General features: G+C 49.4%; 1 protein-coding gene across 3 annotated transcripts in view; it reads right to left on the reverse strand.

The window, feature by feature from the left end:
- SPTAN1 (spectrin alpha, non-erythrocytic 1) overlaps positions 1 to 18,955 on the reverse strand; it is a 60,472-nt gene that overhangs the window by 25,269 nt on the left and 16,248 nt on the right. For 2 of the 3 annotated variants that reach the window (XM_082843582.1, XM_082843581.1), the window contains exons 5-25: positions 18,654 to 18,800; positions 17,168 to 17,301; positions 16,859 to 17,003; positions 16,627 to 16,781; positions 15,803 to 15,938; positions 13,490 to 13,591; positions 12,497 to 12,634; positions 11,880 to 11,990; positions 11,238 to 11,315; positions 10,972 to 11,127; positions 10,537 to 10,741; positions 9,593 to 9,774; positions 8,992 to 9,235; positions 8,669 to 8,791; positions 7,878 to 8,095; positions 7,017 to 7,109; positions 6,587 to 6,721; positions 5,370 to 5,518; positions 2,908 to 3,106; positions 794 to 898; positions 336 to 359 (exon numbers count right to left, since the gene is read on the reverse strand). In XM_082843582.1, coding sequence (XP_082699708.1) covers positions 336 to 359; positions 794 to 898; positions 2,908 to 3,106; positions 5,370 to 5,518; positions 6,587 to 6,721; positions 7,017 to 7,109; positions 7,878 to 8,095; positions 8,669 to 8,791; positions 8,992 to 9,235; positions 9,593 to 9,774; positions 10,537 to 10,741; positions 10,972 to 11,127; positions 11,238 to 11,315; positions 11,880 to 11,990; positions 12,497 to 12,634; positions 13,490 to 13,591; positions 15,803 to 15,938; positions 16,627 to 16,781; positions 16,859 to 17,003; positions 17,168 to 17,301; positions 18,654 to 18,800 — 2,979 coding nt within the window. Of the gene's footprint in view, positions 1 to 335; positions 360 to 793; positions 899 to 2,907; positions 3,107 to 4,224; positions 4,285 to 5,369; positions 5,519 to 6,586; positions 6,722 to 7,016; positions 7,110 to 7,877; positions 8,096 to 8,668; positions 8,792 to 8,991; positions 9,236 to 9,592; positions 9,775 to 10,536; positions 10,742 to 10,971; positions 11,128 to 11,237; positions 11,316 to 11,879; positions 11,991 to 12,496; positions 12,635 to 13,489; positions 13,592 to 15,802; positions 15,939 to 16,626; positions 16,782 to 16,858; positions 17,004 to 17,167; positions 17,302 to 18,653; positions 18,801 to 18,955 lie in introns of all 3 variants that reach the window. The other variant, XM_082843583.1, reaches the window with a different exon arrangement.

Raw genomic sequence — 18,955 nt, forward strand, 5'->3', positions numbered from 1 at the left:
CACTTTTAAAGCAGAAACTAACACACCATTGTAAAGCAATTACACTCCAATAAAGATGTTAAAAAAAAAAAAAGAATTGCTGTGGAAAAAGTTCTAGGTAACTGAACAGAGAAAAACTCTTTTGATCTTTGGAGGATGGCCAATAGAGACCAACTTCTGTTATTTCTTTTCTTTTTTCTTTTTTTTCTGCTATTTCTTTTCCACAGATTTTTACACACGAAAGGCATCTCTCGAGGTTCAAGAACAGAAATCCTTATGAGGCTCTTGACTTTATCCTCTTCCCCAGAGCTAATCCTTCTCAAGTTCAAGTTCCACACGGGGCACCAGACACTTACCCTGGGCATCGCGCCGTACACCTCCTACAAGCAGAGAAGAAAACCAGTTCTATTATTAGAGGAAATACACACTTCTAAGTTACACTCATCACTGTCATGTCAAACCTGGAGAGAATTACAAAAAGACAGGCAGCCTGACTGGCCAGAGGAACTTCTTAAAGTCTATAGAGAGACCAAGTGTTCCTATGTAATACCTTTTCTTTATTTAAGGGACTGCATGAATTTATTACTAGTTAAGGGCTAAAAGAACATTCAACAACTTCTACAATATTTAATGGGCATAAGGAGGACAGCTGTTTTTCCCTCCCGTCAAAGGTAACCAAGACAGTGCAGGTCACACAGAGAACCAGTGCCCTGGCCACACCCTGTGCTACGGAACACGCGTGCTAGGCTACGCAGGATGAAGGGGGAGCCAAGCTGCTTCCTTAACAGACACCGTGCAGGGGCCAGACCCCCACCTGCTGCTGCACTGCCTGCACCTCCTCCGCCATGAGACCTTCGGACTCCAGGTCTTCAGCCACCTTGTTAATGTCCTTCAGCCGTGACTCATTGGCCTTGAGATCCTTCAAAGAAAAAGACATAATAACTAAAACCCACAAGAGCAATTCAAAGAAGAGCAACAGGTACTCATAAACTATGGTTTGAATATATAAATTTCTGTCCAATAGGTATTTTACAGCTTTTCTACTCCTTGACGGTCACCTAAATCAGAAAATGCTGATTGTCACTACCAAGGAAGTAAGAAAACAGCAGGGCATCGGAGACGTCTGTCTCATGTTTACTGAACTACCTGTAGTTAATAATAATCCATTATTGGGACTCCCTTGATGGTGCAGTGGTTAAGAATCCACCTGCCAAAAAAAAAAAAAAGAATCCACCTGCCAATGCAGGGGACACAGGTTGAAGCCCTGGTCCAGGAAGATCCCACATGTCGCAGAGCAACTAAGCCCGCAAGCCGTAACTACTGAGCCTGTGTGCCACAACTACTGAAGCCCACACACCTAGAGCCCATGCTCCGCAACGAGAAGCCCACGCACCACGACGAAGAGTAGCCCCTACTCGCCGCAACTAGAGAAAAGCCCACGCACAACAACAAAGACCCAACGCAGCCATAAATAATTAAATTAAATTAAATAATTAAATAAATTTTAAAAATCCATTATTCTGGTTGGAGATTTTTTTTTTTTTTTTTTGCGGTACGTGGGCCTCTCACCATTGTGGCCTCTCCTGTTGCGGAGCACAGGCTCCGGACGCGCAGGCTCATGGGCCCAGCCACTCAGCGGCATGTGGGATCCTCCCGGACCGGGGCACGAACCCATGTCCCCTGCATTGGCAGGGGGACTCTCAACCACTGCGCCACCAGGGAAACCCTGGTTGGAGATTTTTTAAAAACATTTCTTTGTAGGGGACAGGACACATGTCAAAACTGTGATGAAATTTTAGTGCTAGCCACTCTGGGAGAAAAGCCCCTCAACCCACCTGAATTGGTTGTAAGAATACTTTTTTATTTGGCCATACCGTGCGACATGCGGGGGTCTTAGTTCCCTGACTGGGGATTGAACCCACACCCCCTCCATTGGGAGTGCAGAGTCTTAACCACTGGACCGCCAGGGAAGTCCCAAGAATACTTTTAAACTGAGGAATGGATAAACAAGATGTGGTATATACACACCACGGAATATTAGCCATAAACAGTTAACAGATCACTGATCCATCTACAAGGATGAACCTTGACAACATTATGCTCTGTGAAAGCTGTCAGCCATAAAGTACATGATCTATGATTCCATTTATAGGAAATGTCCAGAATACATAAATCCAGAGACAAGAAGCAGCTCGGTGGCTGCCAGGTGCTGGGGGGGAGGGGAGGGGGGATAAGGAGTGGGGGCTTAATGGGTCTGTGGTCTCCTTTAAAGTGATAAAAAATGTTCTGGAACTAGACAGAGGGGATGGTAGTGCAACACTGTGAATGAACTAAGTGTTTCTGAATTGTACCCTTTAAAATGGTTAACTCTATGTTACGTGAATTTAACCCCAATTAGAAAAACTACTTTTACACGTTTGTATGTTAGGTTTAGGAAAGTTCTTTTTTTTTTTTAAATTTATTTATTTATTTTTGGCTGTGTTGGGCCTTCGTTCCTCAGCACGGGCCTTCTCTAGTTGCGGCGAGAGGGGGCCACTCTTCATCGCGGTGCGCGGGCCTCTCACTGTCACGGCCCCTCCTGCTGCGGAGCACAGGTGCCAGACGCGCAGGCTCAGTAGTTGTGGCTCACGGGCTTTGTTGCTCCGCGGCATGTGGGATCCTCCCAGACCAGGGTTCAAACCCGTGTCCCCTGCACTGGCAGGCAGACTCTCAACCATTGCGCCACCAGGGAAGCCCTAGGAAAGTTCTTAAAACAACATGTAGAAAAAACTGCATGTATTTCCTCAAAACTAAACTGGTGTGAGAAAAGTTTCGATTAAACTCGTTTAAGAATGGCTACAGAAATGAAGGAATATAATCACTGAATTTTCATTCTGGTAATCCACAGCAAAAATCAAGAGAACCAAGTCCCCGAACAACTTTCTGTACCTTCTGGAAGTCATCGAACTTCTTCTGCAGCACTTCGACCTGCTCCAAGTCTGCGCCGACCTCCTCGCTCGTCAGGGCCGCTTCCTTCTCGTTGATCCACTGCTGTAGCTCATTCGCTTCACGGAACAGCATAAACTTCTTACAACTCTTCTCCAACATGCCTTTACGCTTCTCCCCCAGTTCCAGCAAAGAATGGTACCTGATGTAATTCGAGAGGGTGACAAGAGGGGGCAGGGGAGACAGTTAGCTTCCCACAGTGGCAAACTACCAGCTGTCTCCAAGATGTGGGTCCCAGGCTGTGAGTCGGTAACGATGATGCCCTGGTGACAAAGTATCGGAAGGCAGACGAAGACCCCGAGCACCCACAGACCACCTCAGGGACAAGCACACACGGCACTGTTCACAACTGGGTGGCTGGGTGGCCCGGCACACTCATGCCCAGCCACGTGCGCACTGACATCACAACCACAAAGGACCGAAACCAAGCGTTTGGCACACCACCACAGGCTCCATGCGACTACAGCTGCGAGATGAGATGAACTTGCTGCGCGTAATGTATACAGAGGGCTTGTTCTCCTGCCGTGTGATTCTGCCAGCAGCCCCCAGGCAGTGGGGGAAGGTATGCTATGCTGAGCTATCTTAAACAGCCTCCTACAGGATTTTAGTATCTCCGGAACAGTAGGAAATTTCTACTGTTTCTAAAATAATACATTTATTTCTCAGAAAGTTTTGACCACTTCAGAAGGAGAAATCACATAAATCCCATTTCATTAGCTGAACGTTTCTTATGAAGAGACTCAAATGACACTCTCACCCTGGGGAACTAAAATACAAAAGACTGAACTTCTGGTATCTTTAGAGATGTGAAAATGACAAACTTAGTACAACTGAGTTAAAATTCCAAAAAAAAAAAAAAATCTAGAATCCATTCTAAGCTTCCAGAAGTGAAATAAAAAAGGAACGAATTACCAAGTATCAGAGCACTTTACGAGGCATGTGGTTTCCTGCCTACTGAGGGCTATGGCATCATCGGCCTCCGGGTCTGCTGAGAGCGGCTGGTCCAGCACAAAAGCCACCAGCAGGGGAACCAACAACACTCTGAACACACAGCTGCACAGAAGCAACCAACGAGAGAAGCGGCCACAGCTGACACAGCTTCACCCAAACCCCTTCCCTTGTGAGCGAAAGCTGATGCCGGAGACGGGCCCCTCCCGCCCCTCGCCTTCCTGGACCCACGAGCGCCTTCAAGAGAAGCGGCAGCGGGAGGATGGACGGGGAGCCAAGGGCGGCACTCGGCAGAGCTTCCGGCCTACTCACAGTTCTTCCACCTGTTTCATACGCAGAGACACGCTGCCGGCCTCCTTAGTTACGCGCGTCCTGCACAGAGGGGCACAGCAAAAGCACGCACGGATTAGTGGGTTAATCCACGGGGATGGAAGGCGGCGGCTCCGATGGGTGCTGTGACGGCGGAGGCTTTGAGTGGGGAAAATTAGGGAGTCATTCAAGAGCTCTTGGAAGCAGGCCAGGCCGGGAGTAAAATCACAGTACGGAAAGAGCAGGAAAATCACATTAAATTAGAGGGTTAGTTCACCTTCGTTTTCCTGACGTCTGCCACGCTTAAGGCAGTAAATGTTCCTGTGCTAGAAACACTGGTCACTTCGCAGAGCCAGGCCAGGGGATACAGTGACCGCCCCGAGGAAGAGACTCTCCTGAGGGCTAACACGCAACTGTAGTCAGATATCTGGTCCACTGCTTTGCTCTCGTATTTATGATCCAGGCCAAAACCTCTCATTCTTGTCTTAACAGTAACAGAAAACGTCTAATTAAGTGTATAAATAACCGATCTCTGAGGGGATCATCAGGGTCAGAAAAGTTCTATTATTCTAAACTCTAGTGAGGATGTATTTTCTGGATCTCTCCCAAGTGCCTAAAGCCTTTGATTTCATTAGCAGAGTAAGATATACCCTAAAGGAGGGACATAGGTCTTTATGGGGGCTTAGCTACAGTAACGAGGACAGAGCCGATTCATAAAAAGTATACTCCATTCTCAGAGCACAAAGTCGATAGATGAGACGCTCCCTACGTGGCCTTTTACAAAGGGCAGAGCAGGAGGGGTGTGGAACAGCTAAAAACCCATTTCAAGAACATCTCCTGACCCGAGGACAAAGACTGAGACGGTAATAATTTGCAAATGTCTAGGAAAAGAAACTTGCCAATGCAGGGGAAGACAACAAAACAATGGAAAACAAAGGTACGGGTCAGGGATTTTAGGTTCCAACAGCGTTGTGTGGGTTAGAAGCGACTTGGGAAAGGCAGGAAGAGTGTGTTCTTGAGTGCAGACAGGCATCATAAGAGCATTTGCTCTGGAGCCTCAGGACGCTGCCTAAACCTCAGCCCATGCGCGACGCAGACTAAGCCCCAAGCGGCGCTGGGCCCTTTGTGCCCGATGGCGAGACCCTTACTGGTTGTCGATCTGCTCCTGCCGCAACGCGATGCTGCCCTGCTCCTCCAGGAGGTTCTCCCGGGAGGCCGACTGCGCAGGGTCCAGCTTCTTCACGTACGCGGCCGGCACGAAACCCTGACGATCGTTCACCTCCACTTTCCACCAGTCCTAAGTGGAAAAAAAGAGAGACTTGAAAGCCAATTCCTCCCCTGAGGAAGGAAGAATCCAAGGAGGCCTGTGTGCATACAAAAGAAAGCTCTAATCACGGCAAGAGGATCCCGTGACGTGCCAAGTATGCAGACGGTCACAGTGCAGCCCCGATGACTCGGGACAGGAAGGCCAGCCTTCTCTTCGCGTAGACGCCCTGCAACTGTGCTAATACTGCAGCCATGAGCCACGCTTAAGTAAGTTAAGTGAAATTAAATAAAAACGCAGCTGCACTTGCCACACGTGAAGTACTTCACAACCACCTGCGGTTAGCAGCTACTGTAGGGCCAACACAGACATAAAACATCCACCACCACAGAAGGTTCTACTGGACGACGCTGCTGTTGAGTAAATCAGTCAGACCGGAGGGTTAGTTGAGGGTGAGAGTCAACATAAAGACACCAGTCAGGTTTTCTCAAACTCCCACGACTGGGGTAAGCTGAGGGTGTGGGGATAGGAGGTTCTTGACAACGGCCGGGCCGAGGACACTTCCCCAGCCTAGACCGAGAGGGGAGGCAGGCTCTTTGGGGATCAGTCCTATGACACGTGGAGGACCATGGACTCACTCCAAGGACACTGCCAAACCAGAATGTGTCAGGCGAGAAACGCTGATGAACCAGGCAGCGTTTAACTTTGAGAAGACGGAGCCTATGGAGTGACGTTGGCGCCGTCTTCAACTGTGTGCTGTAGTCGTACAGTCTAGAACCAACAGGTACGAGCTACAGAGGAGCACACTTTGATCCAAGAGAGAAAAAAATTCCACTTGGAATTTTTTTCAATGGTGAAAAAAGCTACCCTTGAGAGGGTGGGTCATTACACTAGCTTCCGGGTATTCAAGGAAACAAGACTGGTCATCTTGGTCACAGGCAAAACAGGATAAACCTGTATGAAGTGGGAGGTGGACCAGGGAACTAAAGTCTTCAAATTCGAAACCAGCCTCATCCTGGAAAGACACACTCCCAAGACGCCCAACTGAGCGCAACTGGCAGTGCTGATGGAGACCCGCCCACGGCCTCTTTCTGCGCTTGCCTTGTTGGTGCTGTTGAGCAAGGTGAGGATATCCCCTTTCTTCATGGTGACCTCTCGAGGGCTCTTCTCCTGATAGTCGTAGAGCGCCAAGACCAGCTCCTTCCCGGTCTCGTCATCCATGGGGGCCACTTGTTGCTAAAAATCCAAAGGAAGGGCAAAGTTACAGGATGTCCCCTGTGTGGCACCTAAGCCCACGGCCGACTCCAACTTCCACAGCTGTCCCAAATTTACCAAACACACCTTTGTGAGAGTTCTTCTCTAAAGCTACCAACAAAATCTGATTCAGGAAGTTCACCTGTCTTGGGGTCTTTGAGGTCACAAGAACAACACCCATGACCGTGACACCTGCTGGCCGCATCCGGGTCCTTCATCTTCCCCAGCCCCCCAGCCCCCAGGGAACTCGCAGCTGCTGAATGGAAGCCACACTCACCCGGCATGACTGGGCCTGCTCTCGCAGAGCCTGGATGCTGCTGCCATAAGCGCTGAGATCCGACATCAGAGCCTCGTGTTTCTTTAGCAGAGCCTGGAACCAAAATACACACGGCGACCCTGAGCAAGAAGCCAGAGCCGCCCTGCTGCCTCCCCCACGCGCCGCCTGACTCCGACATCTGTTCAGTTACCCGGCGACCTGATCAGTCCTCCACTCTCTCCCCCTTTTTGGTAAACATTTAATTTGGAGGAAATACTGTGATTTCTACTATAATCTTTTCAGCCTGCCTTTACATGCTTAACTAGGCAACCCCTGAAACACATGAAGGGACATAAAGAACAACATCACACGTACAGCAGATCCACCCCCATCCTAAGAAATAAACATTCCCGACAAGTGGCAGCTCCCTCGTCCAGGGAACCCCGTTCCCCGCCACACTCGGTGCTTCTCCATTTTCCTCTACCGCCACTTCCAAAAATCATCTCAGGTCATGTCAATATTCAGCTCACTGTGGTTTTTGTGAAGACTGGCAAGAGAAGAGGTAGGCACACGGCTACACCTAGACCTTTGTGAATAAAATTTAAGGGGTCCCCTAAAAAAAGATGACTAACAAAGAACTGTGTTTATGTACGTATGTGTATGCAGGTGGCGGAGGAAAGATGAAACAAGAATGGAGAAATGGTCACGGCTGATGGTGAAAGGCCGTCTCCTCTCTTCTTTAAGTATGACTGAATTTCCATAGTAAAAAGGGAAAAAAGACGCTGAAACACTTCGAAGGGCGACAACCGTGAGGCTACCTTCCACGTGGTCATTCTCCCAGCCAGCCCCAGCCCAAGCGCGGCAGCCCCCAGCTCGCCTCACCTCAGCCGAGTCCTCGTCCTTCCCATAGTCGGTGCTGCCGACGATGGGCTCCTTCTCCCGCATCCACGACTCGGCCTCGTTGGCATCAGCGAAGTACTGCTGGGCCTGCAGCGAGTCCTCCAGGTCCTGACGCCGCTGGGAGGCCTTGGATTTCAGCGACTCCCACTTCTGGTTCAGCTCGTGGAGCTTGGCCTTCACGTCCTCTGCAGCAAAATGGCCTGCGAGGTAGGCAGGGGAGGGAGGACAACGAGAAGCAGGTGGACACGTTGCAGCAGGACAAAAACGTCCTCTGTGCGCTCGCAGCACCTACGACACTACATCTTGGGGAGCCAGGCCCCTTCATATTTTCAGTTTTACGAGAGGTCCAGGTTCCAGCCCAACAGATCTGCTTGTCTTCTGCCTCCTCAGAGCATGAAGTCTATCTAGACTCTAAGAAGGAGGGTATCCCTAGTTGGTGTCAGTGATGTTATCATAAAGAAACAATAAAAATAACAGCCCCCACTCCCCCAACTCCCAGTCACGGAGACTCACACTTGCTGAGCACTGTCTCAGGCTCCTCAGTGTCTGACCTTGTTTAATCCTCACAACTGTGGGAGCAGGTGATATCATCCCCACCTCACAGGTAACAAGTTCAGCTCAGAGAGGTTATGGGCAAGTCAAAGTCATAGTCAGGAGAGAGCGGGGACGGTCTTCAACCCTACAGCCCAGACTGACTCGGGTCCACGCACTCAGCCTTCCAAGAAGAGTGCCGTGAGGAATGAGAGTGAAGCCACTTTTCCGACGACACTCACCTTCATCCACCATGGCGTTCCCCTTCTGTGTAACTGCTTTGATGCGGGGCTCATGTCCGGCAATCTCTGCTTGTAGGGCTTGGTGTTTCTTTAGCAGATTCTGGACTCCAATTAAATCTTTGCCTGAAAGAGAAACCACTCCCAAGTCACCCAAGCCATCAAGAGAAGAGGCAGCATAACTGTCACTTAGCTTCCACCACGGTTTACCTAAACTTCCAGTTCAACTTAAACTTGACCTTGCTCACTCTGACACTGGTCCCCTTCCTGCCATAAGGGTAGAGCCCTTTCCCAACTGGATTCCTGTCTGATGGCGGGAGGCTGACCTCTGTTGGTGGATGCAGCAATGGGTTCTTTCTCTCGAATCCATGTCTCCTCATCCTCGACGTCACGGAAGAGCTGCTGCAAACGCAGAGAATCTGCCAGCTTCTGCTTCCGGGCAATCATGGGCTCCTTGAGAGCCTCATAGCGGGCCACCAGGGCTTCCTGCTTCTTCTTGATGTTTTCAGCATCAAAGTGGCCAGCATCCTGGAACTGGCGGGCCTGGATGGTGATGCCATCGATTCGATCCTGGGAACAGGTAGGACAGAGTCTTGAAAGCCTGGCCCAGCGTGGGGCAACTATGTTCTGGACATTTCTAGGCTGACTTTATTACTTCAGGTATGGTTTGCTCACATACCGAGAAAATATAACATGGTTCTTTTCCCATACCCAACAGCATTCTTTCTGCCACTGTTTCCCCTCATTCTGGGATCCAAGAAAGGTCCGAGGGAAGGCAGTCTAATTTGAACAGAAGCATATAGCGCACACATGGTTCCCTAAGAAAATCAACACACTTCATCCCTCCCCACACCAGCTGCTCTTGACCGACTGGCCACTCTCACTCCTGCGCTCACTGGCCCAAAAGCCACGCCCAGGTCACCGTACCTGGTGTGCTGCCACGTCGGCCTCCAGCAGGGCGTGCTTCTTCTGGAGGTTCTGGACATTGGTAAGGTCTTTGCCGTAATCGTCCGAAGCCAGGTGACCTTCCACTTCGTACAGCCACAGTTCGATGTCCTCAACGTTGCGATTAAACTGCTGCTGCTGGTTAGCCTCACGGAGCTTTATTCCTAGTCACGGAGGCAAGTTTGATTTCATTAGTTAACACCGTCCTTCTGCCAGTGTGCTCTCAACAATGGCACCTCGCAGAAGGACCACGGGGCAGGATTCTAGTTACAGCGTCACTGCTATCAAGAGGGTAAAGAAAAACCGCAGCCTCTGCTCCACCTTTTAGATGCTGAAGTGGAAGTCGGTTAAGCAGCCTTCTAACCCCCATGGGATAGGGGCTGGCGAATGGTTAAGTGCCCTTGGCTCCCGGCTGAGCTCTGACTTTCAGTGATGAGGCCCAATTCAGTCAGGCCCAACGACCAAATCATCCCCTTCTCACTCAGGCTCCCTGCCCTCCCTGACCAGCACGCTCAACCACATTCACCAAATCAGCAAAGCATCAGGAACCCAGGGCAGGTGACTCCTACCCAGGAAGTGAGCCCGAGTGCCCAGGTCACCCAGCTCAGCTTGTCTGGGTGGCACATGTCCCCAAAACACGGAACGAGGGAGGAAGATTTAATTCCCCAAATGGCCTCCCGTAACCCCGTGCACACCTCCTCTCACTTTTTTTTTTTTTTTTTTTTGCGGTAAGCAGGCCTCTCACTGTTGTGGCCTCTCCCGTTGCGGAGCACAGGCTCCGGACGTGCAGGCTTAGCGGCCATGGCTCACAGGCCCAGCCGCTCCGTGGCACGTGGGATCTTCCCGGACCGGGGCACGAACCCGTGTCCCCTGGATCGGCAGGTGGACTCTCAACCACCGCGCCACCAGGGAAGCCCTCCTCTCACCTTTTAGTTCCGTGGCCTCCAGCAGTTTCTTCCACAAACTGATGACCTCATTCATTCGAGCTGCCACCTCGTCCTTGGCATAGTGGTTGACGTCAATCAGCTTTTGCCCGGCTTTCTCCAGGGCGTCAATGCGGCTCTGGTTTGCCGAGAGCTCAGCCTCAAAAGCCTGATGTTTCTGTACTTTCCCTTGCAGATTGGATGGGTCCTGCCAAGGAAAGGAAGAAGGGAGTTCTATCTTGAACCTAAGGACATCAAGTTACGCTGCATTACCCTCACACTTATCTTTACAGGGGGACATATAAAACGACCAGCTTACATTAAATTAAAGTGTATATTTTGAAATTTCCGCTTTCTTTATTTAGCTACAGTTTATCTGTGAGTGCTGTGTTTAGCTTACTAACCAAGTGCTACATGGCAATGCTAACAGGACATTACTTTATAAGCTTCGTCCGTGGCGGTTTTCATCTTCTCATTGACCCAACTCTTGAGCTCATCAGAGTCACGGAAAAACTGCTGCAAGTGGAAGGAATCAGCCAGCTGGGCCCGGCGATACATGGCTCTCTCGTGAAGGGCGTTGCGGCGGCTCAACAGCTGGAAGGCAAGGCTCGCTGTGAATCTCCAGCTCTTACCCCCCCGCAGATCAGGCTCAGAAGGGCTACCCACGGACAGAAAGGAGGTGTGTAAAGAGGCTGCACACTTACCGCATCTCGGCGAGTAGCCACATCTTCCATCGCATAGTGGTTGTTCTGAATTAGCTTGGTGGCAAACTCGTCTAAGGCCTAGGAAGAAGAATAAGGTTCTTCACTGGTGAGTGACTCTTCCACAGCTTGGACCCCAGAGGAAAGTGCAGAACAGGGCACGGAATGCTCTAGACCTGAACACAGGTCAAGGTTTTCACTCTGAGGTTTGCTATGACAATCTTTATCCCTCAACTGCTGAGTTTTTGCTTGATGTTCTTAGAGGGCACAGAGTTACGCTAGCTTCACTCAGGACTGGACACATTAGCTGCAGCTAACGTCACAGCAGGAACTGACGGAGTCAGATATGGGTCAACAGCCTTTCAATTCCTACTTCTAAGGTCTGTGTTCAATGGGAAAATATCTCTTACATTAATTCTTAATTTCTTTTAGAGGAAGGTAATCTCAACTTGGAGGTTTACATCAAGAAAATGACTTCATTCTAGAAGTCGTGCTGTGTCTCCAACAAGGTGGTCAATCATCACCGTGAGACTTTAAGCACCCGGAGCCTTCACTGAACCTGCTCAGGAACCTTTTGGAACAAGACGAGACCTCTGCTGGCTCTCATGATAATCTGAAGGCACTGACAGCAGGGAGGGGTCTTACTGTAATCTTCTCCTCCTGGGCACTGAGGGATTTCTCGAAGTCCTCGTGCTTCTTGAGAAGCGCTTCCACGCTATCCAAGGAATCTCCCAGGTCTTCATTCAACAGGAACGCCTTAGAAGAGGAAACGAAATGTTGAGATAATGTCTGATTCCTTTCACCTCCTAAGGCTGGAAAGCAAAGGCTATTCTGGCAGAAGGACAAAAAGAAGGAAAGAAGTTCTATGGCTATTACACCTTCAAATCTCCCCCAGAAAGCCAGAAGCCTCTTCAGATTCCCTTAAAACTAATCCAACAAGAGCATGAAATCCTTATTCCACATTCCACTGAAACTTTTTTCCAATAGCTTCTGTTGCTTCTATTAGATTTAAATTACGCATAATGCTATGTTCTAAAGAAACAAACTCTCTTTAACAAAACACTTCACGCCATCACACTCCCTGAAAAACTGGGGCCTTTTCTGAGGGCCTTTCAATCTCGGCAGCAAGGACCGTGCTGGCAGAGCCCACAGAAGCTGGCAACCCTCCACCTGACGCAGAACTGAACCACTGGTGATCCCCGCACAGAATGTGCTAACTGAACAGCAGACGGAGCAGGCGGCCGGTTCCCATCCCCAATCACCTCCTGTTTGCTCATCCAGTTGTCCACCTGCTCAGTGTCGCGGTAGAAGAGCTGCAGGTCCATGCACTGCTCATACTGCTGCCGCCGCAGCTCCCACAGCTCCAGCAGCGCGGCCCGCTCCTCGGAGAGGATGGTCAGCTGGGAGGGAGAGGGGGCAGGTGGAGGGAACCTCAGTGCCCACGGCCGCTGGGCAGACTCAGAGGCTGCCCTGGCATTTCCAACCCTCTGCCAACCTTCAGGCCTCTGCTCCGATTTAAATAAGGGAAGGAGAACATTTCCTTGCACGTGTCAGGCAAGCCACAAGAAACCACAGACCCTGAGCGGCTTGCTGAAAGTTGATGTTAAACCTAAGAGGGGTGGCCCTGCTCGAATGAATCTAGAATTAATTTACTGCCACATTATCACAAATAATGTTAGGCAAAAATGGCAAATAAACCCCTAGGTAGAAGAAAAAGGGCATCTATGTAAAAGTGAGGTGGCATAAATGGAGTAGGGGCTCTTAGGTGAGAGACGTCAATTGAGTGGTACTCCCCAGAATATGCTGACTAGACCCAGGAATGCCCTAGGCTTAATTTTTAGGCTCTAAAGTTAATGACAATAAAGTGTGTCTTTGAAATGTCTCTTCTTGGTCTCTATAACATTAAAAATATATATCGTTATCTTCATAAAGATACTTTGAAACTCTGGAATTATACACACACATACAAATAATACAAACTTGTTTCCTCTTGGCTCCAACTACTAATGCAGGACTCAGCTCCCTGCAAAGCCCCCTTTAAGTAGGAAATGTGTTGCATGTATCCCAAACAAATGGAACTTTCTCTCCCTGATCAATCACCACACATCTTCTTTTAAAATCTCTGGAGCTGCTGCTTCCAGGCGGAATCTCTTGTGTAAGTTTTCTCACACACCAGGGTGAATGCAACGTCTGGATATTTAAGGCTGGATAATAGTTTTCGGAGACTTAGTAAAAGAGTCTTTCTCCTCTCTTACCTTCTCCCTCACTTCATCTGAGGCGTAATGACCAGCAGCAAGCAGGGCCTGTCCAGACTCATCGGCAGATTTAAAGCTATCTTCATGAGCATCAATTTCACCCTAACGTGGGGGGGAGAAAAGGACAATTTATGCCCAGCATCTTGTAAAAGAAGAGGAAGTTACTGAATTACACATAATCATTACAAATCAGGAATATCACATCTAGAATGAGGAAAAAAAATCAAAGATAAGGCCAGGTTTCCGAATAACAGCCTAGGTCATCGAACAGGAGAGCATCATTTATCAAGAAGTCTGTTTCCTACTGGCTTTTTGTGCCACCTGTCAAACTGTCAAGTTTCCACACATCTATAGGGTCTGAGCTCTCTGTCTTCTGTTCCATTGGTCTATTTCGGGTCTTTCTTGTGCCAGATGGATTTCTTTTTTTAACATTTAAAATAATTAATTAATTAATTTTTGGCTGCGTTGGGTCTTCGTTGCTACGCACAGCCTTCTCATTATGGTGGCTCTTCCTATTGCGGAGCACGGGCTCTAGGCGCGCGGGCTTCAGTAGTTGTGGTACGCAGGCTCAGCGTACCACGTGGCTCATGGGCTCTAGAGCGCAGGCTCAGTAGTTGTGGCACATGCGCTTAGTAGCTCCACAGCATGTGGGATCTTCCCGGACCAGAGCTCGAACCCGTGTCCCCTGCATTGGCAGGTGGATTCTTTTTATTTTAAATAAACTTAATTTATTTTATTTTTGCTGCATTGGGTCTTCGTTGCTGCACGTGGGCTTTTCTCTGGTTGTGGCGAGCGGGGGCTACTCTTCGTTGTGGTGTGCAGGCTTCTCATTGTGGTGACTTCTCTTGTTGGGAGCATGGGCTCTAGGTGCGTGGGCTTCAGTAGTTGTGGCACACGGGCTCAGTAGCTGTGGTGCACGGGCTTAGTTGCTGTGCAGCATATGGGATCTTCCCGGATCAGGGCTCGAACCAGTGTGCACCGCATTGGCAGGCGGATTCTTAATCACTACGCCACCAGGGAAGTCCTGCCAGATGGATCTGTTTATGATTTTATAATACCTGGTAGGGTGAGTCCCTCCCCTGTCCTTCACAATTATCTCAGCTGTTTTTGATTTTTTTTTCTTCCAAATTAATTTTAAAATCATCTTGTCGAGCTTCCCCGGTGGCACAGTGGTTGAGAATCCGCCTGCCAATGCAGGGGACATGGGCTCGATCCCTGGTCCGGGAAGATCCCACATGCCGCGGAGCAACTAAGTTCGTGTGCCACAACTACTGAGCCTGTGCTCTAGGGCCCGTGAGCCACAACTACTGAGCCCGCGTGCCGCAACTACTGAAGCCCGTGCGCCTAGAGCCTGTGCTCCACAATGAGAGAAGCCACGGCAATGAGAAGCCCGCGCACCGCAACAAAGAGTAGCCCCCGTTTCCCGCAACTAGAGAAAAGCCTGTGCGCAGCAACGAAGACCCAACACAGCCAAAAATAAATAAATTAATTAAATTAAAAAAAAAATCATCTTGTCTCATTCCAGAAATAAAGGCCTTCGCCTGGAATTGCACTGAATGTATAAATCTTGGGGAGAATTTGTACCTTTATAAGAGATCATTCCATCCCTGCCCATCCCTTTATTCAGTGTTTCTTTTCTTCCATCAAAACTTTACAGCTTTCTCCACGGATGTCTTACACAACTTTTGTCAGATTTATTCCCAAGTATCTTATATTTTCCGATGCAATTATAAGTAGGATTTTTAAAAATTACGCTTCTAACTGCTGCTAGTGCATATCTGACTGTTGTATATTAATTTTTTATATCTAGCACCTCTCAGAAGACCTATAGTAATAATAATTTTAAAAATCTTGTTTAACAGTGTTTTCCAGAATTTCTTAGCCATAGAAACCCCTTCTTCTTAAGGTAGAGCCTATTAAGATCTCATAAAACTAGTTTCCCAAGGACGCTCTTTGGGGAAATAGCAAATCATGAAACTTAAATTCACTCAAACCAACTATGAAATTCAGCATTTAAACAAAGACATTGTTTAAGGTGGCACAGGACACACGTGCAAAACAGTAGCACCTCCACCTTGCCAGAGCTTGGCCCTTTGCTTTTACGAACCGTAGTTATTCTCCTGACATGTAACTCCCTTAACCATCTATTAGAAGAAGGTAAAGCAAGTCTCCAAAGGCAGAACCAGCCACAATCCCTATGGCGAGAGCTACCTGTGAGCAAGGTTTCAGCCACTTCTGGCTATAAGTGACAGAGCTACAGTGATGCCCTGTTAAGCTCATGGCCTTACTTTTGGAAGACCGTGGAGACCTTACCTTGTGCTCCTGATGCCTATCCAGCAGGGCTTCGGCCCCAGCCACATCGTTGGCAAGTTCATCTGCATTGATGAGGGCTTTCATCTCAGTGACCCAGCTGGTAAGGTCTCTGAAGTCGGCAAGGAAGCGCTGAAGCCTGGGAAACCAAAGGTCAGTGAGGAGAGGTCTCGAGGGAAGGCCCCAGATGGAAGATGCCGCCCTAGAGCTCTGAATTCATGTCCTCGGATGTCTTAACGAACCATACAAACTCTAGCCCTCGGAAACATGGGACTCTTTCAATCTAGACTATAAAGGAAAGCAGAAGAAGGCTGAAATCAAGCCTTTAAAATTTAGGTTCTGTCTATCACTCTAATTCCCCAAGCTTGTCCCTTATTTTCAACTTCCTTGTCACTCCCCAGTTCAACCCTTAGTTATTAGTAGGAAGCATTCTCTCCCTTTCAATCCTTGGTTTACTCAATTTTAACAGAGTATTTCACATGATGCTCACATTGCTAAAGAGACTATTTCCATTTCTATTGGTTCTAACACAGTGATATGAGATGGAAAAAAGATGTGTATAGTTATAAATATTATGTGTGTATATGCAAACACTACAAAGTTTCCAGTCTCCAAATATAACACAGAAATATATTAATATACAATATAAAAATATATAACAAATACAGTAAGAAAAAGTCATCTGCCTTTTCTTACTAGAGGAAAGCTGTCAAGCGATACAGAAGGTTTCTCAGCAGAGAGAACTGACCGTCAACTCTGCCTTCCTATCGCCTCTAAAAAAAACGCCCCCTGGTATGGGCTGCGGGGCCCTGGAGGAGCATTTCTACCTGTAGGAATCGTTGAGACGTGCGTGTCTCTCTGCGGCCAGGGTGCGGATCTGCTCCCAGTTGGTGATCAGCTCCTCTCGCTTCACTTGGATCTGGGTGGCGCTCAGAGGGTGGGACTGCTGCAGGCGGTCGGCCTCGGCGCACAGGGCTTTGACCTGCAGACACACTCTGTCAGGGCTGCTCTCCTGACCGGGCTAACTCACTTATAGAGTCAGCTGCCTTCAAAACCCACCTTGTCCTCCAACGCAGCGAGATCTCTCTCCAAACCCTCGTGTTTCCGAAGCAGAGCCTGGACACTGGCCAGGTCCCGGCCAAAATCATCAGAGGCCATTAACTGTTCCTTCTCCTTAATCCAGCTGATGGTCTCGTCCACATCCCTACAGCACAGAGGCACCTGTTAATCCACAGTTACGACATCCACCTGGGACTGGGACGCCACGCGGGGCCAAGACCCAGTCAGCCCCACATCTTCCTAGCCTCGCCCTGGGCCTCACCACGCCCCCCCGGGAGACCCCTTCCCGCAAGCCCCTCAGCTCGGTACCTGTTAAAGCGCTGAACCTCGGCTGCCCCGAACAGCTTCCCCTGCCTCTGGAGGGCCAGTCCCTTCAGCCGCTGCCAGGCTGCGTTCACCTCATCCTGCTTCGTCTTGATGAGCTCCTCCTCGGGGTGCTGCTCCTGAGCCAGGAAGGGCAGAGACTGCGCTCAGACCAGCACCTCTGGCCCCACCAACTGCGCGCCTGGCCTTGGCTCCCTGACGCGGCCGCCTCAGCAAACCTTACTGTTCTAAAGAAACACTGGCTTTCTGTGTGGAATGAAGGGAAGCTCATTCAAAAAGAGCTTCCATTGCTCGCTCTATAAAAAGGCGAGAGCCATTCTCCGCGCCCTGGAGCTGTGGGGCAAGTCTCTCTCTGTGCATCAGCACCAAACCCCCTGCTTAGTTAAGGCCCTTCAGCTGCACCTCTGTGGCGGCCTTGTCAACGCACGGCTCGCCCGAGCCGCTCCAAAGTTCACTGTTTCAAACATCACGAGGCTATTAATAAGCATTCCTGCCCAGACACATGGTTTTCCAGGTCTGTTCCTGACTTCAGACTGGAGATATTCCTTTCAAAGTATTCTTCCCCACTAACCACATTCCGTCTTGTTTAAATAAAAATAACATGTAAAGTAATAAGGTGAAGCACTTCCGGGTTGCGGGATCCACCTGTGAGATCTCGGGCTTGGCCTGCCTGCTCTCCTCAGCACAACCCTGGGACGGCCCAGGATTCCGGGGACAGCTCACTCGCCATTGGAAGGGTGAGATTACATCTGAGGAATGCTGGCTCTGGATCCAAAAGGGAACAAGTACCGGTGCCGAAGGATCTACATACATAAAATGTGTACCCCGACCCCATATCCAGTTTTCCCTAAAGCAGAAACTCCCGAGTTCATCCTACTCGATGTCTCCGGAGCCCTGTGGTAGCAGGTGAGAATAAAGCGGCAGTGATAGGACCGCACATGCATGCAACTGGGAGGGGCTGCCCCACTCCCCTCTTAATGGCTCCTGAGCTCCCGGTGGAGAGCCATTCATCACAGGGCTCCCCAGGCTCCCGGGAGCCCAGGGAAGCTCCGACTCAAAAAGGAAGGGAAGAGCAATCAGGCAGTGGTGGACGTCTGCCAACCCTACGAAGCTTTCACCACCACACCCTAGTCTGAGAAACCCCGACACCCAGCTTCAGCAGCCCAATAAAAGCTTCAGCCCTACCTGAAAGTGGGTGAAGGAAACAGATCAAAGGAACTCTGCCCTTCCTGCCCACGGCCACAAGTTAGAAAGCATTGTCCAATTTAGGAGTGATCAGTATTGCCGCCTTACTTAGACCTAAACAGAACTCTTAGACATGTTTACCAAAACCTGCTCACTCAGAAATCAGGGACCCAATCAAAACTTCTCTTCTGGAAAAGTTAATGTAATGACGGTACATTACATTGATGTTCAAGTAAAGGAAGTTAATGTGACGATGCTGTGAGAAGCACAGCACTTCCCTATTTACCTGAATGAGCTTGGCGGCAAACTGGTTCACTTCATTAACTCTTTCTTCGTGGGCAGCCATGTCTGTTTGAAACTCTTCAAATTTCTTCTGTAAAACCTCCACATGCTCCAGGTCCTGGCCCAGCTCCTCAGAGGTCACAATTGCCTCCTATTCAGGGACCACAACAGAGCCAGAGTCACCAAAGAACACTTGGGAACAACGGCTTCCAGAACCCCATCACGAAATGGGCTCCGGTAGGGGCCGCGGCAGCTTCGGCAGACGCAGTTTTTTCTGTGTGCTGCACTGCCGCTCTGCCGGCTCTC

Source organism: Leucopleurus acutus, assembly GCF_964270905.1.
Source record: "Leucopleurus acutus genome assembly, chromosome: 7".
NCBI classification, from domain to species: domain Eukaryota; kingdom Metazoa; phylum Chordata; class Mammalia; order Artiodactyla; family Delphinidae; genus Leucopleurus; species Leucopleurus acutus.